Here is a 26065-nt window from a genome sequence, read left to right as displayed (position 1 = left end):
GTCAGTATTACCAAGCATGGGAGGAAATAACTACAGACACTTGGGTCTTAGCAATTATCCAACATGGTTATTGCATAGAATTTCTACAAATCCCTCCAAACATACCACCAAAAGCACAGAATTTATCAAAAAAACATTCAGACCTTCTGGAAACAGAAGTTCAAGCATTATTGCAAAAGAACGCAATAGAACTAGTACCAGAAACACAAATAAACACAGGAGTTTATTCACTGTACTTCCTAATACCAAAAAAGGACAAAACACTGAGACCAATTGTAGGAAGTTGGCTCTGTATGTGCTATTTCAAAGTAAGGAATAGCATGCACAGAGTCCAAGGGTTCCCCTTAGAGGTAAAATAGTGGTAAAAAGAGAATACTAATGCTCTATTTTGTGGTAGTGTGGTCGAGCAGTAGGCTTATCCAAGGAGTAGTGTTAAGCATTTGTTGTACATACACATAGACAATAAATGAGGTACACACACTCAGAGACAAATTCAGCCAATAGGTTTTGTATAGAAAAATATATTTTCTTAGTTTATTTTAAGAACCACAGGTTCAAATTTAACATGTAATATCTTGTTTGAAAGGTATTGCAGGTAAGTACTTCAGGAACTTTAAATCATTTCAATTGTATGTATACTTTTCAAGTTATTCACAAATAGCTATTTTAAAAGTGGACACTTTTCACAGTTCCTGGGGGAGGTAAGTTTTTGTTAGTTTTACCAGGTAAGTAGGACACTTACAGGGTTCAGTTCTTGGTCCAAGGTAGCCCACCGTTGGGGGTTCAGAGCAACCCCAAAGTTACCACACCAGCAGCTCAGGGCCGGTCAGGTGCAGAGTTCAAAGTGGTGCCCAAAACGCATAGGCTTCAATGGAGAGAAGGGGGTGCCCCGGTTCCAGTCTGCCAGCAGGTAAGTACCCGCGTCTTCGGAGGGCAGACCAGGGGGGTTTTGTAGGGCACCGGGGGGGACACAAGCCCACACAGAAATTTCACCCTCAGCGGCGCGGGGGCGGCCGGGTGCAGTGTTAGAACAAGCGTCGGGTTCGCAATGGAAGTCAATGAGAGATCAAGGGATCTCTTCAGCGCTGCAGGCAGGCAAGGGGGGGCTTCCTCGGGGAAACCTCCACTTGGGCAAGGGAGAGGGACTCCTGGGGGTCACTTCTGCAGTGAAAGTCCGGTCCTTCAGGTCCTGGGGGCTGCGGGTGCAGGGTCTTTTCCAGGCGTCGGGACTTAGGTTTCAGAGAGTCGCGGTCAGGGGAAGCCTCGGGATTCCCTCTGCAGGCGGCGCTGTGGGGGCTCAGGGGGGACAGGTTTTGGTACTCACAGTCGTAGAGTAGTCCGGGGGTCCTCCCTGAGGTGTTGGTTCTCCACCAGCCGAGTCGGGGTCGCCGGGTGCAGTGTTGCAAGTCTCACGCTTCTTGCGGGGAGATTGCAGGGGTCTTTAAAGCTGCTCCTTTGGATAAAGTTGCAGTCTTTTTGGAGCAGGTCCGCTGTCCTCGGGAGTTTCTTGTCGTCGTCGAAGCAGGGCAGTCCTCAGAGGATTCAGAGGTCGCTGGTCCCTTTGGAAGGCGTCGCTGGAGCAGAGTTCTTTGGAAGGCAGGAGACAGGCCGGTGAGTTTCTGGAGCCAAGGCAGTTGTTGTCTTCTGGTCTTCCTCTGCAGGGGTTTTCAGCTAGGCAGTCCTTCTTCTTGTTGTTGCAGGAATCTAATCTTCTAGGGTTCAGGGTAGCCCTTAAATACTAAATTTAAGGGCGTGTTTAGGTCTGGGGGGTTAGTAGCCAATGGCTACTAGCCCTGAGGGTGGGTACACCCTCTTTGTGCCTCCTCCCAAGGGGAGGGGGTCACAATCCTAACCCTATTGGGGGAATCCTCCATCTGCAAGATGGAGGATTTCTAAAAGTTAGTCACTTCAGCTCAGGACACCTTAGGGGCTGTCCTGACTGGCCAGTGACTCCTCCTTGTTGCTTTCTTTGTTCCCTCCAGCCTTGCCGCCAAAAGTGGGGGCCGTGGCCGGAGGGGGCGGGCAACTCCACTAAGCTGGAGTGCCCTGCTGGGCTGTGACAAAGGGGTGAGCCTTTGAGGCTCACCGCCAGGTGTCACAGCTCCTGCCTGGGGGAGGTGTTAGCATCTCCACCCAATGCAGGCTTTGTTACTGGCCTCAGAGTGACAAAGGCACTCTCCCCATGGGGCCAGCAACATGTCTCTAGTGTGGCAGGCTGCTGGAACTAGTCAGCCTACACAGACAGTCGGTTAAGTTTCAGGGGGCACCTCTAAGGTGCCCTCTGGGGTGTATTTTGCAATAAAATGTACACTGGCATCAGTGTGCATTTATTGTGCTGAGAAGTTTGATACCAAACTTCTTAGTTTTCAGTGTAGCCATTATGGTGCTGTGGAGTTCGTGCAAAACAGACTCCCAGACCATATACTCTTATGGCTACCCTGCACTTACAATGTCTAAGGTTTTGTTTAGACACTGTAGGGGTACCATGCTCATGCACTGGTACCCTCACCTATGGTATAGTGCACCCTGCCTTAGGGCTGTAAGGCCTGCTAGAGGGGTGGCTGACCTATACTTGCATAGGCAGTGAGAGGCTGGCATGGCACTCTGAGGGGAGTGCCATGTCGACTTACTCGTTTTGTTCTCACTAGCACACACAGGCTGGCAAGCAGTGTGTCTGTGCTGAGTGAGAGGTCTCCAGGGTGGCATAAGACATGCTGCAGCCCTTAGAGACCTTCCTTGGCATCAGGGCCCTTGGTACTAGAAGTACCAGTTACAAGGGATTTATCTGGATGCCAGGGTCTGCCAATTGTGGATACAAAAGTACAGGTTAGGGAAAGAACACTGGTGCTGGGGCCTGGTTAGCAGGCCTCAGCACACTTTCAATTGAAAACATAGCATCAGCAAAGGCAAAAAGTCAGGGGGCAACCATGCCAAGGAGGCATTTCCTTACACCAATCCTAGACCTCAGAACACTAAACACCTACATCAAATCAGAACACTTTCACATGGTCACTCTACAAGAGGTGTTACCATTGCTAAAGCAACAGGACTACATGACAACCTTAGATCTCAAAGACGCGTATTTCCACATACCAATACATCAGTCGCACAGGAAATACCTCAGGTTTGTATTCAAAGGAATACATTACCAATTCAAAGTATTGCCGTTTGGGTTAACAACCGCGCCAAGAGTCTTTACAAAATGTCTAGCAGTAGTGGCTGCACACATCAGAAGGCAGCAAATACACGTATTCCCGTATCTAGACGACTGGCTAATCAAGACCAACTCACTGACAAGGTGCTCACACCACACAAATCAGGTCATACAAAACCTCTACAAACTCGGTTTCACCATCAACTATGCAAAATCACACATTCTGCCGTGCAAAGTACAACAATACCTAGGAGCCATAATAGACACAACAAAAGGATTAACCACTCCAAGTCCACAGAGAATTCAAAATTTCAACAAGATCATACAACGCATGTACCCAACACAGAGAATACAAGCAAAAATGATATTACAACTCCTAGGCATGATGTCCTCATGCATAGCCATTGTCCCGAACGCAAGACTGCACATGAGGCCCTTACAACAGTGCCTAGCATCGCAATGGTCACAAGCACAGGGTCACCTTCTAGATCTGGTGTTGATAGACCGCCAAACATACCTCTCGCTTCTATGGTGGAACAGTATAAATTTAAACAAAGGGCGGCCTTTCCAAGACCCAGTGCCACAATACGTAATAACAACAGATGCTTCCATGACAGGGTGGGGAGCACACCTCGATCAACACAGCATACAAGGACAATGGGACGTACATCAAACAAAACTGCACATAAATCACCTGGAACTGCTAGCAGTTTTTCAAGCACTAAAAGTATTCCAACCAATCATAACTCACAAGTACATTCTTGTCAAAACAGACAACATGACAACAATGTATTATCTAAACAAACAGGGGGGGACACACTCACCGCAGCTGAGCCTTCTAGCACAAAAGATATGGCGCTGGGCAATTCACAACCACGTTCGCCTAATAGCACAGTTTATTCCAGGGATCCAGAATCAACTTGCAGACAATCTCTCTCGAGATCACCAACAGGTCCACGAATGGGAAATTCACCCCCAAATTCTAAACACTTACTTCAAACTTTGGGGAACACCTCAAATAGACTTATTTGCAACAAAGGAGAACGCAAAATGCCAAAACTTCGCATCCAGATACCCACACAGGCAGTCTCAAGGCAATGCCCTATGGATGAACTGGTCAGGGATATTTGCGTACGCTTTTCCCCCTCTCCCTCTCCTTCCATATCTAGTAAACAAATTGAGTCAAAACAAACTCAAACTCATACTGATAGCACCAACATGGGCAAGGCAACCTTGGTACACAACACTGCTAGACCTATCAGTAGTACCCCACGTCAAGTTGCCCAACAGGCCAGATCTGTTAACACAACACAAACAACAGATCAGGCATCCAAACCCAGCATCGCTGAATCTAGCAATCTGGCTCCTGAAATCCTAGAATTCGGACACTTAAACCTCACACAAGAATGTATGGAAGTCATAAAGCAAGCTAGAAGACCATCCACTAGACACTGCTATGCAAGCAAATGGAAAAGGTTTGTTTGCTACTGCCATCAGAATCAAATTCAACCATTACACGCATCTCCAAAGGATGTAGTGGGCTACTTACTACACTTACAAAAATCGAACCTGGCCTTCTCTTCCATTAAAATACACCTCGCAGCAATATCTGCGTACCTGCAGATTACCCATTCAACTTCACTATTTAGGATACCTGTCATTAAAGCGTTTATGGAAGGCCTCAAAAGAATTATACCACCAAGGACACCACCCGTTCCTTAATGGAACCTCAACATCGTCTTAACAAGACTCATGGGTCCACCCTTTGAACCTATGCATTCTTGCGAAATACAATTCCTAACCTGGAAAGTTGCATTTCTCATCGCCATCACATCTCTAAGAAGAGTAAGTGAAATTCAGGTGTTTACAATACAAGAACCTTTTATCCAACTACACAAAAATAAGGTAGTCCTAAGGACTAATCCTAAATTTTTACCGAAGGTTATTTCACCATTCCACCTAAATCAAACGGTAGAACTATCAGTATTCTTCCCACAGCCAGATTCCGTAGCTAAGAGGGCACTACATACATTAGATGTCAAAAGAGCATTAATGTACTACATTGACAGAACGAAAAACATCAGAAAAACTAAAGAGCTATTTATTGCATTCCAAAAACCTCATGCAGGAAATCCAATATCAAAACATGGTATAGCCAGATGGATAGTTAAGTGCATCCAAATCTGCTACCTTAAAGCAAAACGACAGCTGCCCATTACACCAAAGGCACACTCAACCAGAAAGAAAGGTGCCACCATGGCCTTTCTAGGAAATATTCCAATGCACGAAATATGTAAGGCAGCCACATGGTCTACGCCTCACACATTCACCAAGCACTACTGTGTAGACGTGCTATCCGCACAACAAGCCACAGTAGGTCAAGCCGTGTTAAGAACCTTATTTCAAACTACTTCCACTCCTACAGGCTGAGCCACCGCTTTTGGGGAGATCACTGCTTACTAGTCTATGCACAACATGTGTATCTACAGCGACAGATGCCATTGAACTGAAAATGTCACTTACCCAGTGTACATCTGTTCGTGGCATCAGTCGCTGAAGATTCACATGTGCCCACCCGCCTCCCCGGGAGCCTGTAGCAGTTCGGAAGTTAGCTTAAGCTTTGTACATTTGTAAATATATTATTTAAACCTTAAATAGGTACATACTTAGTCACTCCATTGCATGGGCACTATTACTACAACACAACTCCTACCTCACCCTCTGCGGGGAAAACAATCGAAGATGGAGTCGACGCCCATGCGCAATGGAAGCAAAGGAGGAGGAGTCCCTCGGTCTCGTGACTCGAAAGACTTCTTCGAAGAAAAACAACTTGTAACACTCCGACCCAACACCAGATGGCGGACTATGCACAACATGTGAATCTGCAGCGACTAATGCCACGAACAGATGTACACTGGGTAAGTGACATTTTCCATACAGAGCCAACTTCCTACAAATGGACTCCAGCCTCACTCTGGAAGCGTGGGTCTCTAACACTCTGCACCTGACGCCCCGGCTCGTGTCCAGAAAAACAAACACTGCAGCGAGGACCCCCAGGCGACGCCCACGACGTGGACACCCTGAGACGGACCTCCCTGCAACCCACGACTACACCTGCAGAGAGAATCCAGAGGTTCCCCCTGACCGCGACTGACCGGCAACAAAGAACCAGACGCCTGGAAGAAGCACTGCACCTGCAGCCCCCAGGTCAGAGAGAAACAAGCTACCGGTGCAGGAGTGACCAGCAGGCGGCCCTCATCTTGCCCAGTCGGTGGCTGGCCCAAGAAGCCCCCCTGTGCCCTGCGTGCATCGCCAGTGACCCCCCCCAGGTCCCTCCATTGATTTCAACACTAAACGTGACACTTTGTTTGCACACTGCACCTGGCCGCCCCTGTGCTGCTGAGGGTGTATTTTGTGTTCCTGTTTGTGACCCCCGCAGTGCTCTACAAAACTCCCCTGGTCTGCTCCCCGAGGACGCAGGCACTAACCTGCTAGTAGACTGGAACCGGAGCACCCCTAGTCTCCATAGGCGCCCATATTATTTGGGTCCTACTTTGACCTCTGTACCTGACCGGCCCTGTGTTGCTGTTGCTGGGTGCTTGGGGTTGACTTCAACCCCCAACGGTGTGCTGCTTGTGCACCGGAGACTGAACTTGTAAGTAAGTGCTTTACTTATCTGATAAACTAACTTGTAATTAACTTACTTGTATTCTGAATCTTGTGGTTCTAAAATAAAGAAAGGAATATTTTTCTATATAAAAACCTATTGGCCCGGAATTGTCTTTGAGTGTGTGTTCTCATTTATTGCCTGTGTGTGTACAACAAATGCGTAACACTACCCTCTGATAAGCCTATCTGCTCGACCACACTACCACAAAGTAGTATGATCTAATTTTGCCACTATCAACCTCTAAGCTGAACCGTTAGACTCTGTGCACACTATCTGATAGTACATACAGAGCCAACGTCCTACAGCTCTTTTTTTTATTTGATTCCTGCAAAGCTACAAATCACTCTGTGGTTGATTGTTGCTGAAACTGATATTCCACCTTATGAACCACTTTTGTTTTTTAGGTCGCTCGGACATGTTGTAATCAGTTTGTAGGGTTTTAACCACGCCGTCCGCACCCCCGTCACTATCACTCGTTCAAGGGCTCGCATTTCAGAAATCCTTTATCATTGGTGTAAGGAAATGCCTCCTTGGCATGGTTGCCCCCTGACTTTTTGCCTTTGCTGATGCTATGTTTACAATTGAAAGTGTGCTGAGGCCTGCTAACCAGGCCCCAGCACCAGTGTTCTTTCCCTAACCTGTACTTTTGTATCCACAATTGGCAGACCCTGGCATCCAGATAAGTCCCTTGTGACTGGTACTTCTAGTACCAAGGGCCCTGATGCCAAGGAAGGTCTCTAAGGGCTGCAGCATGTCTTATGCCACCCTGGAGACCTCTCACTCAGCACAGACACACTGCTTGCCAGCTTGTGTGTGCTAGTGAGGACAAAACGAGTAAGTCGACATGGCACTCCCCTCAGGGTGCCATGCCAGCCTCTCACTGCCTATGCAGTATAGGTAAGACACCCCTCTAGCAGGCCTTACAGCCCTAAGGCAGGGTGCACTATACCATAGGTGAGGGTACCAGTGCATGAGCATGGTACCCCTACAGTGTCTAAACAAAACCTTAGACATTGTAAGTGCAGGGTAGCCATAAGAGTATATGGTCTGGGAGTTTGTCAAACACGAACTCCACAGCACCATAATGGCTACACTGAAAACTGGGAAGTTTGGTATCAAACTTCTCAGCACAATAAATGCACACTGATGCCAGTGTACATTTTATTGTAAAATACACCCCAGAGGGCACCTTAGAGGTGCCCCCTGAAACTTAACCAACTATCTGTGTAGGCTGACTAGTTTTAGCAGCCTGCCACAAACCGAGACATGTTGCTGGCCCCATGGGGAGAGTGCCTTTGTCACTCTGAGGCCAGTAACAAAGCCTGCACTGGGTGGAGATGCTAACACCTCCCCCAGGCAGGAATTGTCACACCTGGCGGTGAGCCTCAAAGGCTCACCTCCTTTGTGCCAACCCAGCAGGACACTCCAGCTAGTGGAGTTGCCCGCCCCCTCCGGCCAGGCCCCACTTTTGGCGGCAAGGCCGGAGAAAATAATGAGAAAAACAAGGAGGAGTCACTGGCCAGTCAGGACAGCCCCTAAGGTGTCCTGAGCTGAGGTGACTCTGACTTTTAGAAATCCTCCATCTTGCAGATGGAGGATTCCCCCAATAGGGTTAGGATTGTGACCCCCTCCCCTTGGGAGGAGGCACAAAGAGGGTGTACCCACCCTCAGGGCTAGTAGCCATTGGCTACTAACCCCCCAGACCTAAACACGCCCTTAAATTTAGTATTTAAGGGCTACCCTGAACCCTAGAAAATTAGATTCCTGCAACTACAAGAAGAAGGACTGCCTAGCTGAAAACCCCTGCAGAGGAAGACCAGAAGACGACAACTGCCTTGGCTCCAGAAACTCACCGGCCTGTCTCCTGCCTTCCAAAGATCCTGCTCCAGCGACGCCTTCCAAAGGGACCAGCGACCTCGACATCCTCTGAGGACTGCCCCTGCTTCGAAAAGACAAGAAACTCCCGAGGACAGCGGACCTGCTCCAAGAAAAGCTGCAACTTTGTTTCCAGCAGCTTTAAAGAACCCTGCAAGCTCCCCGCAAGAAGCGTGAGGCTTGCAACACTGCACCCGGCGACCCCGACTCGGCTGGTGGCGATCCAACACCTCAGGAGGGACCCCAGGACTACTCTAAGACTGTGAGTACAAAAACCTGTCCCCCCTGAGCCCCCACAGCGCCGCCTGCAGAGGGAATCCCGAGGCTTCCCCTGACCGCGACTCTTTGAATCCTAAGTCCCGACACCTGGGAGAGACCCTGCACCCGCAGCCCCCAGGACCTGAAGGACCGGACTTTCACTGGAGGAGTGACCCCCAGGAGTCCCTCTCCCTTGACCAAGTGGAGGTTTCCCCGAGGAACCCCCCCCTTGCCTGCCTGCAGCGCTAAAGAGATCCCTAGATCTCCCATTGACTTCCATTACAAACCCGACGCTTGTTGCTACACTGCACCCGGCCGCCCCCGCGCTGCTGAGGGTGAAATTTCTGTGTGGGCTTGTGTCCCCCCCGGTGCCCTACAAAACCCCCCTGGTCTGCCCTCCGAAGACGCGGGTACTTACCTGCAAGCAGACCGGAACCGGGGCACCCCCTTCTCTCCATTCTAGCCTATGTGTTTTGGGCACCCCTTTGAACTCTGCACCTGACCGGCCCTGAGCTGCTGGTGTGGTGACTTTGGGGTTGCTCTGAACCCCCAACGGTGGGCTACCTTGGACCAAGAACTAAGCCCTGTAAGTGTCTTACTTACCTGGTTAACCTAACAAAAACTTACCTCCCCCAGGAACTGTGAAAATTGCACTAAGTGTCCACTTTTAAAACAGCTATTTGTGAATAACTTGAAAAGTATACATGCAATTTTGATGATTTGAAGTTCCTAAAGTACTTACCTGCAATACCTTTCGAATGAGATATTACATGTAGAATTTGAACCGGTGGTTCTTAAAATAAACTAAGAAAAGATATTTTTCTATATAAAAACCTATTGGCTGGATTTGTCTCTGAGTGTGTGTACCTCATTTATTGTCTATGTGTATGTACAACAAATGCTTAACACTACTCCTTGGATAAGCCTACTGCTCGACCACACTACCACAAAATAGAGCATTAGTATTATCTATTTTTACCACTATTTTACCTCTAAGGGGAACCCTTGGACTCTGTGCATGCTATTCCTTACTTTGAAATAGCACATACAGAGCCAACTTCCTACAATTGGCAAATGCTTTACGTTTGTCCCTCCTTAGGGCAGTTTTGTTACCACCTTGGCCATCAACCATGTTACATGGATAATTGCTTATGGCAAATGTTTTACTTTCCATTTTCAATTTGTGGCAAGAAAAGTCCAGTTACGAATTTACAACATCAATAGTTTTAACTCGAGCAAACATAAAAATGCTTGTTTTGCAGTCTAATTCCTGCTGAAGCACCTCTGTCTGTTGATCTCAATGCAGTCTCCAGTAGAGTTAATTCTTTTGTACACTGTGGTTCGGGCCTTTAAACATACCTACATTCCATTGTGCGAATTAGCATTATTTCTTGTATTGATTCATATGAACTGTCACAACCTTAACTAAGTTCACTTTTGCTTTCTGGCATGTCCAGGAATCTCCGTGGCTTAGTCCCAGCAGCCTCCAGTCCATGTTTCAGGCAAACCATAACTCGAAGCAGCCATCCTTTGACAGCAGCCAAGCTAGCAAGATGAAAAAGCGGCCCGTGATGCTTCACGCTGATCCCAGTATTTTGGGTATGTAGTGTTTCGTTATTTTTTTGTAGTGCGCTACTTGTCAGGTGAATGAAAATCCATGCTTGTGAATGCACTCTATCTGGATTGATGAGATTGTGGGCAAATGGCACAAGCCAGTTGAGCTTTTAGTTGTGGGTCTATTCAGGAGTGAGGAAAGTAAGGTTAATGTGTATGATAGGAGCAGAAATGTTAACCTTGCAGCAGCACTGGAGGGTTCTTTCTTAGGGTCCTGTAGTATTAAAAAAAAACAAAAAAACTTGACTGAGCAATATCATATCTGGCACTGTTGTTTCACCAAGGGTCTTACAAGTTTAACATGCTTAAACTATTCCCAGTTGTCAGAAATGGAGTAGTCAGTAACCAATTGTAGGGAAATGCCTTCCTTGGCATGGTTACCTCCTAACGTTTTGCCTTTTGTTGATGCCAGTTATGATTGAAAGTGTGCTGGGACCCTGCTAACCAGGCCCCAGCACCAGTGTTCTTTCCTAAAACTGTACCTTTGTTCCCATAATTGGCACAGCCCTGGCACACAGATAAGTCCCTTGTAAATGGTACTCCTGGCACCAAGGGCCCTGTGGCCAGGGAAGGTTTCTAAGGGCTGCAGCATGTCTTATGCCACCCTGGGGACCCCTCACTCAGCACACGCACACTGCCTCACAGCTTGTGTGTACTGGTGGGAAGAAAATGACCAAGTCAACATGGCACTCCCCCCAGGGTGCCATACCCACATCCCACTGCCTATGGCATGGGTAAGTCACCCTTCTAGCAGGCCTTACAGCCCTAAGGCAGGGTGCACTATACCACAGGTGAGGGCATAGTTGCATGAGCACTATGCCCCTACAGTGTCTAAGCCAACCCTTAGACATTGTAAGTGCAGGGTAGCCATAAAGAGTATATGGTCTGGGAGTTTTTCAAACACGAACTCCACAGTTCCATAATGGCTACACTGAAATCTGGGAAGTTTGGTATCAAGCTTCTCAGCACAATAAATGCACACTGATGCCAGTGTGGGATTTATTGTCAAATACACCCAGAGGGCATCTTAGAGATGCCCCCTGAATACCAGTCTGACTCCTAGTGCAGGGCTGACCAGTTTCTGCCAGCCTGCCACAACCAGACAAAGGCATTCACCTCATGTGGTCAGAATCTTGTCACTCTGTGGCCAGGAACAAAGCCTGTACTGGGTGGAGGTGCTTCTCACCTTCCCCCTGCAGGAACTGTAACACCTGGCGGTGAGCCACAAAGGCTCCAGCCTGTTGTTCCAGGACATCCCAACTAGTGGAGATGCCTGCCCCTCCGGACACAGCCCCAACTTTTGGCAGCAAGTCCGGACCTGATGCGCTTGTCATGGGCAAACTTTTGACGAATCTACACCTCGTATGCCTCTGGTGCCTCAAGGACAACCATGAGGCCAAGACCTGTCAGTTGATGCGCCGTTGTAGGAAGCTGGCTCTGTATATACTATCTCAAAGTGAGAAATATAGTGTGCACAGAGTCCAGGGGTTCCCCAAGAGGCTTGACGGAGGCATTGATAGATTATACTAGTGCTCTATTTATGGTAGTGTGGTTGAGCAGTTAGGCTTATCAGAGGGTAGTGTTACGCATTTGTTGTACACACACAAGCAATAAGTGAGAACACCCACTCAATGACTTAACTCCAGGCCAATAGGTTTTTATATAGAAAATGATATGTTCAGTGGCATGTGTAGCTGCAGATACACATGTTGTGCATAGTCCGCCGTCTGGTGTTGGGTCGGAGTGTTACAAGTTGTTTTTCTTCGAAGAAGTCTTTTCGAGTCCCGAGACCGAGGGACTCCTCCTCCTTTGTTCCATTGCGCATGGGCGTCGACTCCATGTTAGATTGTTTTTTTTCCGCCATCGGGTTCGGACGTGTTCCTTTTCGCTCCGGGTTTCGGGACGGAAAGATAGTCTTAACTTCGGAAAACTACGTCGGTATTGTTTCACTCGGTATCGGGTAAGAATAGAATCGACACCGAATCGTGAAGAGCTCCGGTAGCCCTTCGGGGTAATTTCGATCCCCCGTCGGGGCCTGGTCGGCCCGACCGCGTGTAACATCGACACTGATGGAACGGACCCCGTTCCGATTCTGTCCTAAATGCCACAATAAATATCCATATACAGACCAACATTTGGTCTGTAACTTGTGCCTGTCGCCCGAGCACAAGGAAGAAACTTGTGAGGCCTGTCGTGCGTTTCGGTCCCGAAAAACGCTCCGTGACGGGCGAGCCAGAAGATTGCAGATGGCGTCCACGCCGACAGGACACCGAGAGTTCGAGGGACAAGGAGAAGAAGAGGAAGCCTTCTCCATCCATGAATCGGACTCGGAGGAATTCGACGTCGAAGAAACCGTGAGTAAGACGTCGAAGCAAGCACCACACAAGAAAACAGACAAGGCCCAGGGGACGCCACTGCCAACAGGCCATGGCTCAACCCATAAAGTAGGTGACCGTCCATCGGCACCGAAAAAGGCCGAACTGGTGCCGAGATCGTCCGACTCGGGTCGAGACACAGGCACGCAGCAATCTCGGGACCGAGAAAGTGCTGCCGAAAAAGATCGACGCCGAGACAGCGGAACCGAAGCTGCTCGACGCAGAGACAGCGGCACTGAGGAAGATCGATGCCGAGAAAGCTCGACGCCGAAAAAGAAAAAATTCTCCTCGGAGCCGAAAACAAGCAGAGACACAGTTTCGGTGCCAAAACGACCAGCAACCGAGCCAACTGCCAGCTCATATACAGAGGAACAATCACTGTCCTCTCAAATGCGCAAACACAGATTTGAAGAAGAGTTACAGACCACTGATGTAGACCACACACAAAAGCGGATCTTCATACAAAGTGGGACAAGGAAGATCAGCACTCTTCCCCCAATCAGGAGAAAAAGGAGACTCGAGTTCCAAACACAAGAACAAACACCACAAAAAATGGTGAAGAAGGTAACTCCGCCACCCTCTCCTCCACCTGTAACTCACACATCACCGGCACAGACTCCGTCACATTCACCGGCTCATACCACCATGAGCCAAGACGACCAGGACGTTTGGGACCTATACGACGCCCCAGTATCAGACAATAGTCCTGAGTCGTACCCTACCAAGCCCTCACCACCTGAGGACAGCACAGCGTATGCACAGGTGGTAGCTAGGGCAGCAGAATTCCATAACGTGTCGTTACACGCAGAACCTGTTGAGGATGACTTCCTTTTCAACACCCTCTCCTCCACCCATAGCTCCTACCAAAGCCTACCTATGCTTCCAGGAATGCTAAGGCACGCAAAGCAGATCTTCAAAGAACCTGTCAAAAGTAGAGCGATTACTCCAAGGGTGGAGAAAAAATATAAAGCGCCGCCCACGGACCCTGCTTTTATCACCTCACAACTGCCACCAGATTCAGTCGTGGTAGGGGCAGCTCGCAAGAGAGCCAACTCGCACACATCAGGCGATGCACCACCTCCAGATAAAGAGAGCCGCAAGTTCGACGCAGCTGGGAAAAGGGTCGCAGTACAAGCTGCAAACCAGTGGCGCATCGCGAACTCTCAGGCGCTCCTAGCGCGATATGACAGAGCCCATTGGGACGAGATGCAGCATCTCATCGAGCATCTACCCAAAGAATTTCAAAAACGTGCAAAACAAGTGGTTGAGGAGGGACAAAACATCTCCAATAACCAAATACGCTCCTCTATGGACGCAGCGGCAAGAACAATAAATACCGCAGTAACCATAAGAAGGCACGCATGGTTGCGCACATCTGGCTTTAAACCGGAAATACAGCAAGCGGTGCTCAATATGCCGTTCAATTAACAACAATTGTTTGGACCCGAAGTGGACACGGCAATTGAGAAATTGAAAAAGGACACGGACTCAGCCAAGGCCATGGGCGCACTCTATTCCCCGCAGGGCAGAGGCACTTTCGGCACCTTCCGCAAAACAAACTTCAGAGGGGGGTTTCGGGGTCAAGCCACACAAGCCAGCACCTCACAATCTACACCGTCTACCTACCAGGGACAGTACCAAAGGGGAGGCTTTCGGGGCCAGTATAGAGGAGGACAATTCCCTAGAAACCGGGGAAAATTTCAAAGTACAAAAACCCCTGCAACCAAACAGTGACTCACAAGTCACTCAACCCCTTCACACAACATCAGTGGGGGGAAGACTAAGTCAGTTTTACAAATCTTGGGAGGAGATAACAACAGACACTTGGGTCTTAGCAATTATCCGACATGGTTATTGCATAGAATTTCTCCAACTCCCTCCAAATGTCCCACCAAAAACACAGAATATGTCAAAACAGCATTTAGACCTTCTAGAACTAGAAGTTCAAGCATTACTGCTAAAGGACGCAATTGAATTGGTACCATGTACACAAACACAGGAATTTACTCACTGTACTTTCTAATACCAAAAAAGGACAAAACACTGAGACCAATCATAGATCTCAGAACACTAAACACCTACATCAAATCAGAACATTTTCACATGGTCACGCTACAAGACGTGTTACCACTGCTAAAGCAACAAGACTACATGACAACCTTAGATCTAAAGGACGCATATTTCCATATACCGATACATCCCTCGCACAGGAAATACCTAAGGTTCGTATTCAAGGGAATACATTACCAATTCAAAGTGTTGCCGTTCGGTATCACAACCGCACCAAGAGTATTTACAAAATGCCTAGCAGTAGTAGCTGCACACATCAGAAGGCAGCATATACACGTATTCCCGTACCTAGACGATTGGCTAATCAAGACCAACTCCCTCACAAAGTGTTCACACCACACAGATTATGTCATACAAACTCGGTTTCTCCATCAACTATACAAAATCTCACATTCTGCCATGCAAAACACAGCAATACTTAGGAGCGACAATCAACACAACAAAGGGAATAGCCACTCCAAGTCCACAGAGGGTTCAAAATTTTCACAAGGTTATACAAGCCATGTATCCAACACAAAAGATACAGGCAAAGACGGTATTAAAACTCCTAGGCATGATGTCCTCATGCATAGCCATTGTCCCAAACGCAAGACTGCACATGAGGCCCTTACAACAGTGCCTAGCATCACAGTGGTCACATGCACAGGGTCACCTTCTAGATCTGGTGTTGATAGACCGCCAAACATACATCTCGCTTCTATGGTGGAACAGTATAAATTTAAACAAAGGGCGGCCTTTCCAAGACCCAGTGCCACAATACGTGATAACAACAGATGCTTCCATGACAGGGTGGGGAGCACACCTCAATCAACACAGCATCCAAGGACAATGGGACGTACATCAAACAAAGCTGCATATAAATCACCTCGAATTGTTAGCAGTATTCCTAACGTTGAAAGCATTTCAACCCATCATAACCCACAAATACATTCTTGTCAAAACAGACAACATGACAACAATGTATTATCTAGACAAACAGGGGGGAACACACTCGACACAGCTGTGCCTCCTGGCACAAAAGATATGGCAATGGGCAATTCACAACCACATTCGCCTAATAGCACAATTTATTCCAGGGATCCAAAATCAACTAGCAGACAATCTCTCTCGAGATCACCAACAGGTCCACGAATGGGAGATTCACCCCCAAATTCTAAACACTTACTTCAAAATTTGGGGGACACCTCAAATAGACCTATTTGCAACAAAGGAGAACGCAAAATGCCAAAACTTCGCATCCAGGTACCCACACAGGCAGTCTCAAGGCAATGCTCTATGGATGAACTGGTCAGGGATATTTGCGTACGCTTTTCCCCCTCTCCCTCTCCTTCCATATCTAGTAAACAAATTGAGTCAAAACAAACTCAAACTCATACTAATAGCACCAACATGGGCAAGACAACCTTGGTACACAACACTACTAGACCTGTCAGTAGTACCCCATGTCAGGTTGCCCAACAGACCAGATCTGTTAACACAACACAAACAACAGATCAGGCATCCAAACCCAGCATCGCTGAATCTAGCAATCTGGCTCCTGAGATCCTAGAATTCGGACATTTAAACCTCACCCAAGAATGTATGGAAGTCATAAAACAAGCTAGAAGACCATCCACTAGACACTGCTATGCAAGCAAATGGAAAAGATTTGTTTGCTACTGCCATAATAATCAAGTTAAACCATTACATGCATCTCCAAAGGATGTAGTGGGATACTTGCTACATTTACAAAAATCAAATCTAGCCTTCTCTTCCATAAAGATACACCTCGCAGCAATATCTGCATACCTGCAAATTACCCATTCAACTTCACTATTTAGGATACCTGTCATTAAAGCGTTTATAGAAGGCCTGAAAATAATTATACCACCAAGAACACCACCTGTTCCTTCATGGAACCTCAACATCGTCTTAACAAGACTCATGGGCCCACCTTTTGAACCCATGCACTCTTGCGAAATGCAATTCTTAACGTGGAAGGTTGCAGTTCTCATTGCCATCACATCTCTAAGAAGAGTAAGTGAAATTCAGGCGTTTACTATACAAGAACCTTTTATTCAAATACACAAAAATAAGATAGTCCTAAGAACCAATCCAAACTTTTTACCAAAAGTTATTTCACCGTTCCACTTAAATCAAACGGTAGAACTACCAGTGTTCTTCCCACAGCCAGACTCAGTAGCTGAAAGGCCACTACATACATTAGACATCAGAAGAGCACTAATGTACTACATTGACAGAACAAAAGAAATTAGGAAAACAAAACAACTGTTTATTGCATTTCAAAAACCTCATACAGGAAACCCAATATCAAAACAGGGTATAGCCAGATGGATAGTTAAGTGCATCCAAACCTGCTACCTTAAAGCAAACAGAGAACTGACCATTACACCAAGGGCACATTCAACCAGAAAGAAAGGCGCTACCATGGCTTTCCTAGGAAACATTCCAATGAACGAGATATGTAAGGCAGCCACATGGTCTACGCCTCACACATTTACTAAGCACTACTGTGTAGACGTGCTATCCGCACAACAAGCCACAGTAGGTCAAGCCGTACTAAGAACTTTATTTCAGACTACTTCCACTCCTACAGGCTGAGCCACCGCTTTTGGGGAGATAACTGCTTACTAGTCTATGCACAACATGTGTATCTGCAGCTACACATGCCACCGAACGGAAAATGTCACTTACCCAGTGTACATCTGTTCGTGGCATTAGTCGCTGCAGATTCACATGTGCCCACCCGCCTCCCCGGGAGCCTGTAGCCGTTTGGAAGTTATCTTCAACATTTGTACATTTGTAAATATATTACTTAAACCTTAGTTGGTACATACTTATTCATTCCATTGCATGGGCACTATTACTAACATACACAACTCCTACCTCACCCTCTGCGGGGAAAACAATCTAACATGGAGTCGACGCCCATGCGCAATGGAACAAAGGAGGAGGAGTCCCTCGGTCTCGGGACTCAAAGACTTCTTCGAAGAAAAACAACTTGTAACACTCCGACCCAACACCAGACGGCGGACTATGCACAACATGTGAATCTGCAGCGACTAATGCCACGAACAGATGTACACTGGGTAAGTGACATTTTCCTTTCTTAATTTTAGATTGACAAGATTCTAATTGCAGGTAAGTACATTAAATGTAAGATACTTTGCATAGGTATAATTAGAACTTTGAATCAAAACTGTCATGTACACAGTTTGGCATAAAATGGCAATAAGCTATTTTGTAAGTGGACACAGTGCAAAATTCGACAGTTCCTGGAGGAGTTAAAAACAGTTAGGTTAATGTGGAAGTAAAGCACTTACAAGTTATGTCTCCAGGACATAGGCAGCCCCCGGTTGGGGGTTCACGTCAACCCCAAACACCCAGCACCAGCGACGCAGGGCCGGTGAGTTGCAGAGGTCAAAGAGGGGCCCAAATATCATAGGCGCCTATGGAGACTAGAGGTGCTCTGGTTCCAGTCTATCAGGTAAGTACCTGCGTCATCAGGTAGCAGATAAGGGGTGTTTAGTTGAGCACAGGGGCCCAATTAGGCAACCAAACTCAGTGGCACAGGGGCGGCCGGTTGCAGTGTGCAAACAGGGCATCGGGTTTTGTATAGGAATGAATGGAGCGACCCAGGGGTTTTCGGGCTAGCTACCGACTGGGCAAGGGAGAGGGCGTCTGCTGGTTGTTGCTGCACTGGTGGTTGGTCTATCTCTGGGCTGGGGGCTGCGGGTGCAGTGCTTCTCTAGGCGTCTGGTTTCTTTGTCTAGGGCATAGGCAGTCAGGGGGGGGTCTTCTGAATTCCCTTGCAGGCATCATCTTGGGAGTGCAGGGAGGTTGCATCGTCAATCACCTGGGGTTCCTCTCTAGCTGCTTGGTTTCTCCAGACTCGGGCCAGGGGCGTTGGGTGCAGAGTGGTGGAGACTTGCGTTTCAGGAGTGAGGTGAGAGTCCCTTTGAAGATAGTTTCCTTTCTTCTGGTTGGGTAGCAGCCCTGCCCACAGCAGTTCGTGGTCCTCGGTGATGCAGGCAGCCCCCTGGGAGTTTGTCAGGGGTTGCTGGTCCTGCAGACAGGCTGGTAGGGCTGGGGCCAAGTCAGTTGTCGTCTCCTTTTCTGCTCTGCGGGGTTTTCAGCTCGGCAGTCCTTCTTGTGAGATTGTCAGGAATCTCCAATCCTGGGTTCAGGGTCGCCCCTAAATACTGAATTTAGGGGTGTGTTAGGGTCACAGTGCAGTTGCCAATAGCTACTGTCCTTGAGGGTGGTTACACCCTCCTTTTGCTTCTCCCCGCCCCCCCCCCCCCCTCCCCCCCTTTGGGGTGGGGAGCACTTCCTTTCCCTATTGGGCTAAATCCTCCAAAACAAGGAGGAGGATTCGCCAAGGAGGGGGTCACTTCGGCTCTGGTCACCTTAAGGGTGAACCTGGCTGAGGGGGTGAATCCTCCTTGTTTTTCTCATTATCTCCCCTAACACGAAGCTTGAGCCTTTGAGGCTCACTGCTAGGTGTTACAGTTCCTGCAGGGGGAAGGTGTGAAGCACCTCCACCGAGTGCAGGCTTTGTTTCTGGCCCCAGAGAGCACAAAGGCTTCTCACCCCAGGGGGGTCAGAAACTAGTCTCTCAGTGGCAGGCTGGCACAGACCAGTCAGTCCTGCACTGAAGGATTGGGTAAAATACAGGGGGATCGCTAAGATGCCCTCTGTGTGCATTTTTTAATAATAAATCCAGCACTAGCATTAGTGTGGGTTTTTTATTCTGAGAAGTAGGATACCAAACTTCCCAGTATTCAGTGTAGCCATTATGGATCTGTGGAGTTCATTTTTGACAAACTCCCAGACCATATATACTTAATATGGCCACAATGTACTTACAATGTCGAAGAATGCACTTTAACACTGTAAGGACATATTGCTCATGCAACTATGCCCTCACCTGGTGCATGTGAGGGGTTCCTTAGGGTGGCACAACACATGCTGCAGCCCTTAGGGACCTTCCCTTGTCACAGGGCCCTTGGTACCACTGGTACCTTTTACAAGGGGCTAATCTGTGTGCCAGGGGTGTGCCAGTGGTGGAAACAGTGGTACGTTTTTAGTGAAAGAACGCTGGTGCTGGGGCCTGGTTAACAGGGTCCCAGCACACACTGTCAAGTCTGCATCAATATCAGGTAAAAAGTGGGGGGGGTAACTACAACAAGGAGCCATTTTACCACAGCCATGCACCCCAAGACCTCGAGGAATCTCTCCCTCAAACTCCCTGCTGCTTGATGTGAGAAGGTGAGACGGTCTTTATCTCTGTCGAGAGGAAGGTCTTGGGATCCCTGAGTTTCCGGGAACTAAAGCGTGACCCACACCCAACTTCTCGAGTTTTGAGGTGATGAACATTGTATATGGGTGGCCCATCCCCGCTGGTGTGCCTTAGGTTCCTGTGGGTTTGGGAGAGGCCCCTACTGGTTTTCCACCAGTGGGTTTGGCCCCTGGTGCCGGTCAGGCCCCTTGGATCCAAAGAGGGACTGGTACCAGTCCAGTAGTTTCTACCTTATCTGGCACCATCCCCACTGCCAGCATCCCCAGCGCCACCTCTTTTCTCATTCCCCAACTCCAGCACGCTGCCAGATAGGTGTTGTCTGATGCCGATTGGAGCCATGCCATCTCAGCCCTCTTCTTATGGGCTAGCACTTGCAGATGGATGGAAGAGGCCACTGGACCCTGAGAAATACCAGCCTCTATAGCTCACTAAGGACACCTGGTTGGGAGTGTTTGGTGGATGCCAGCGAACTGGATACCGTCCCACATACTGGCTTATTCTCTTCTTCTACCGTGGCTATGGAAGAAGGAGCCTCATTTGCTCTGGTGGTGGTGAGAGTCACAACGTTCCTGCTCCTTCAGCTACCTTCCGTCGCTGTCAAGACAAATGCTTTGCTGGTTCAGCTGGGAGTCAACTTTTTTCCCGTTTAATAAAGCACTCCTGGATGTCCTTCTTGAGGCCTGGTCCACGTCGTGCACAGGGGCTCCTGTGAATAGGACAATTGCCTGCTGCCATCACCCCACCCTATGGGACCAAATTCCTCATCCAACACCCAGCATGGTGGTCCAAGCCTCCTTTTACAGAGTAAATACTAATGCTGTACCTACCACTGCATTGGACAAAGAAACCCAAGAGGCTTGTTACCTGGGGGAAAGATGTGAATCTTTTCTGGATTCACATGTTGTGCATTATTCTGCCATCTAGTGGTTTGGTCCGGAATTCTCTTCATTGTTTTTTTTTTTTGGTGGTGGGCGTCAATGGAACATCCATTTGGTGCCCGTTGTAATGTCGTCCTGCTTCCTGTCCACCATTGGGTCAGAAAGCCTGCTGCAGGATTTCCAACACAGGGAAGTAGTTTAGGGAAGACATTTCCATGAAATCGCCAAAAAGTTCCACAAAGTAGTTACCGTCACCAGTGAGAACTTCTGGAGAAAAAAGACAATTTCAGAAGACCTGTCAGATTGCCCGTTCAGGAGGCTCCTTGAAAAGGCCTAAATGGAGAAGATTCCTTTCCAGCATTGCGAGAACTGCCACCACATGTTCTCACAGAAGGACAAGCACCCGGTCAGCAACTTCTGTCTTTCTCTCAATCATCAGAGCAAGGAATGCAACCCCTGCTCACTATTTACTTCAAAGACGCTGAGGCTAAGAGCGAGACAGAGGTGGGCACATCACAGCATGCAGAGTCAGCCGGCAACACTATCCCTAAGGGACCTGGGTCTGTCCAGTGTTGAGGAGGACATTGTCGTTGACTAAGCAGAGGGAGAAACTTTGGACACAGATGTTAAGATCATCGAAGGTCAGGCAACAAAAATATCAAAGAAACTAGAGTTGAGACTCACCGGACTCGCAAAAACAGCCTGAGGTCTGTAAATCAAACACAAGGGACTGCAACCACACCACGACAAAAAGAGCCCATTGGATCTCTCCAAGGAGTGTCCACAGGAGGGATTGAATAGTCCAAGTCGGCGAAAGACGGTCGAGGAAAGCATGTTTTGGCATCAAAAAAGAACAGGTCGCGAGCAGACCAACAAAGCTCAATGACCAATACGTCTTCGAGGGACTCTTATTTGAAGAGGAAGACACCAAGACTCGATGCCTCAGAAGACAAAGACCGGCTTGTGGATCCGGTTGTGTCATGGACATCGAACGGCTCTGCAACACAGGTGGTGGTTCTATGACCCTCTCTTTGTCCTGCTTGTCGTCTTATCAACTTAGGAGATGGTGGTCCTTTGCATCTTCTAGAACGGAACCCCTGTGCCCCGCGACTGTTGCTTTTACCGAGGCTTGTTGACTTTCTCCAGGAGCTCTTCAAGCTCCAAGAAGCTCCAGCACTCTGCGACTCCGAAGTTCAGCTTCCACTCTCAACTCCTATAGTGTTGGATCTTGCATTGTTGTGCTGCTGAGTCCTACCTGCTGATTCCCTGTGCCTGCTGCCACTAGGTCACTTGTGGGGGCTCCAATAATTCCTTCTGGCTCTCCCATGTGCTGAGGGCTGGCTCTGAATCCCCTCCAAGGGTCATGTCTCCTGGATCTTGCTGGTCCCCAAAATCCTGCATACGTCCTGGATCAACTTCTTGCATTTGCCAATGCTTGTTGGTGCTCCTGCTGACCACTGGCACGCCTGCAATCTGCGCCACATGGTACAGCTCGTTGGCGACTCCTAGGATCTTTCTGCATCCCCTGGAGTCCGCAGCTGGAATTCTTCCTTAACTGATCTGCAGGAACTTCACGTCTAGGAGGATGCGCATTGCCTACCTGCACCTTATGGACATCTGAGTGGTCTGGACACTGTCCTCTTCCTTCTCAGATTCTTCTCGTCCAGAATCCACCGTTGAGGGGAGCTAGGAGCCAGAAACACGTCACTGGTGGCTGAACTGGTAAGGACCAGTCAGTCAGCACATTAGTAGCTGGTAGGTTTTCAGGGGACACCCCTAAGGTATGCCCCCTCTATGCATTTATGAATAAATCACTGGGGTTAATGAAGGTTTATTATTGTGGGTGATGCTTTCTTTTCCGGCACAAACAACTCCGAGGAAGCATGCAGAAGCTCAATGATGCCACATACTGGCGCACAGGGCTACTGCTCACAAAAAGTTTTCCTGATCCACTTCGACGCCTGGGGATAATTCTGAGGCAAGAACTCTGCATCCATATAGTCTTTACCAGATTGGTAATCCCCTAAGGTAAGTAATTTGTTATTTACGAACCTCGTGTGAGCTTGCATCATTGTCTAGCTCACTAGAGTCAAAGAGCTGTTCACAAAACATGAAGTTCTGCCCAAAACCTTGGGTCCAGTAGGGGTGGAGGGTGCAGGGATTGGTAGGTATGGGAGATGTGTGTTCAGGAAGGGGTAGCACGATCTCTCGGATGACTGCTGTTGCAATCTTTAGTGTCCCTTTGAAATGACTTATTGAGGACTTATCATGCCGACCTTCTTTTGACTTTGTACCAAGTTACTTTCCTTTCGTTATTATGGATTTTTCACCTCAGTGTGATAGAATGTGTGATATTGACTTTACGGACAAATCAGTGGAACAGCTAAATTAGTTCAGTGATCATTTTAAGGTGAATCCAGATATTCATAAAGAATTACTTTAACTTTTCTTTGTTCCTTCCTTTTTGCAGGCTACTCGCTACACAGCTCTTCGGGAGGCGAAATGGAGACAGTTGAGGACTACTGAGACTGCATCGTCATAGGAATCCATTGACTGCCTTTGTTTGCCATTTCAGTCTTAGCTGAAGAGCCGCCCCGTGTGCTGTCAGTGGGCACCTATCCTGCACTTCCCACCTGCTGCATGGTGGGAGGAGACCAGTGACAGCGATGAGGGAGGGGCCAGGAAGGGACCTCTGAGGGAATGTTTTCAGGAAAATTGAAAGAGCAGTTCCCCCTCCACGCACTTCCAACGTACACAAAGCACCTTAAACTCCAAAGCACTTTATGAAAGACTTTTTAAGAGACATATAACAAATGTTTGAAAAAAGAAAAACAAAACACCTGATTTTTTTTTCAGGAGGAATTTTTTTTAAGAAAAGCAAAAAAATCTTGAAAACACTGTTATTTTCAAAAAAACTAAGTATGAACTAAATTCTCAAAAGCTTAAGAAAACTTGAAGAGATGCACTTAACTGATACTACAACTGGATTTTTGTGATGTGTGTATGCGTATGTTTGTAAATGTAGTGTGCACAGCATATTTTCTCTAGCTAAGAGGCCATTTTGTTTTAATACGATATATATTTTTTTTAAGTTGAATCGATGCATTTATATACTCACCAGCCAGTTCCTCGTTGAGTTTTTTTTTTTTTTTTTTTTTAATTCTATGTTTTTTGAGGGGCTTGGGAATTGGGTTGGGACAGGGTTTATAGCACCTCACACTACATTAGAGGAATGATAGATATTAGTTCATTTAAGATAATTAGGAAAAACCCTTCTCAAAACACAAGTTCTTTCATTCCCTGCCTATCTTTGAATCAGCAGTAGGGGCTGCTTAGGTGGCTACAGTCATGGTGCCTCTTTCCAGAACATTGTCTTGGCACTTAAGACTTGTAAAACATTTGTTTTGTCATTTTCTTAATCTCTGGACTGTTTATGCTGCCTTTTCTTTGCTCTGACATTTCTTTGAGTAGGGCCCAGGCCGTTCAGGTGGAAAATGTGATTTTGTTCCTTTTTCCAATTTCTCCTTTGTGTTGATTATTGTAAACTGAATGAAATATGTAGATTATTTCTACGTTGCACTTGTTTCTCTGCTGCCCTGTCACCCTACTGCTGTTCACTTCCTTTGAATTCCTAGTGTAGCTTATTGGCCACAACCTCACAGCAGGAAGCAGAGATGCACAGTTGACGTGTACAAGTGGCTAAAAGGGAGCGTATTGGGTTTGGCCCTCTGTTCGTACCATCCTCCCACCAGGCAATTTTGGGACATACTGTGACTCCCTAAAAGCTTTCAAAGGAGTGCAAAGCAATGTTGAATGTATTGGGAGCTTAGCAGCAGTGTGGCCACAGGCATCAAAGCCATCTTCTGCCACCGATGACTTTGCTCGGTTTTTGAAGTTAAGTCAAATGCGGGGTGTCGCTAGCGTAAGTATTAACCGTTTTGAATATTCTGGTTGATAGGTAGACTTGTCATGTGTTGCATACTTGGACAGTCTCTCTGAACCTCCTGGGCTTTGGTGTGTGCGGAAGGAGAGTATGATGCTCTCTCTACATTTAAGTTGATCCTTTTGCCCTTTTTGGGGATGTTAACATCTGTTTACAAGAGTTCTGCGTAAAACAGCGAAAGCAGTTAACACCTAGCACGGCATGCCACTTGCTGCTTTTTCACAAGAAGTTGTTGGCAGGGTATTTGTTAGAATGGACTTCTACTGGTTTACTAAACTTCGCCTATGGTTATTTCATCCCCTGCATCCCTGTAGAAAAAGTTATTTGGTCCTTCAGTTAGCTGATTTGTTTACTAAACGACAGTGTTTATCTTGTGAATTCACTTTTTCTTAAGGAAAAACAAGTCATTTTTTGTTTAGAGGAAATCTCAGACCATAGTTTTGCCAGAAATGTATTGAAAAATTGCACCAAACATCGAATTAGTTTCACACGTTTTCGAAGTGTGCAGTATGTAATTTTGTAGTGGGCATCACAATAAAAAGAATTTAAAAAGAAAAAAAAAATAGTTTTGGTTGCAAGAGCTACCATTAGACAGTGGTGTCGGGCTGATGCATTTTACAGCTCGATTCCCACCGGAGACTGAGATGAGATTGAGATTGCTTGGTTTCTGTTTTAATGGGTGATAGAAGGGAGGACCTGTTTTGCCGTTTCCAAGGCATGATATGTCCCATTTAAACCTCAGTTATGACATTGCCCTGATAGGTTCTTGATGTGTCTTTTGTACCAATCTTCCACCTTATCTTTCTGCGTCTTTTTAAACTCGACCAAAGTCGGAGGGCAGGTGTGATAGAGTAGTTGGTAGCTAGAGTTATAACTTATTACAAGGGTGAATAAGGTACTATATTCATTGCACCGACATAACTCGT

General features: G+C 47.4%; 1 protein-coding gene across 1 annotated transcript in view; it reads left to right on the top strand.

Moving 5' to 3' along the window:
- Positions 1-25672, top strand: part of GIGYF1 (GRB10 interacting GYF protein 1) — a 656843-nt gene extending 631171 nt beyond the window's left edge. Inside the window, exons 25-26 of the mRNA XM_069215543.1 lie at positions 10415-10556; positions 23667-25672. Coding sequence (XP_069071644.1) covers positions 10415-10556; positions 23667-23722 — 198 coding nt within the window. The 3' untranslated portion in view covers positions 23723-25672. The remainder of the gene's footprint in view (positions 1-10414; positions 10557-23666) is intronic.
- The last annotated feature ends 393 nt before the right edge of the window (positions 25673-26065 follow it).

Source organism: Pleurodeles waltl, chromosome 12 (genome assembly GCF_031143425.1).
Source record: "Pleurodeles waltl isolate 20211129_DDA chromosome 12, aPleWal1.hap1.20221129, whole genome shotgun sequence".
NCBI classification, from domain to species: domain Eukaryota; kingdom Metazoa; phylum Chordata; class Amphibia; order Caudata; family Salamandridae; genus Pleurodeles; species Pleurodeles waltl.
This window is presented reverse-complemented; position numbering and strand designations above follow the sequence as displayed.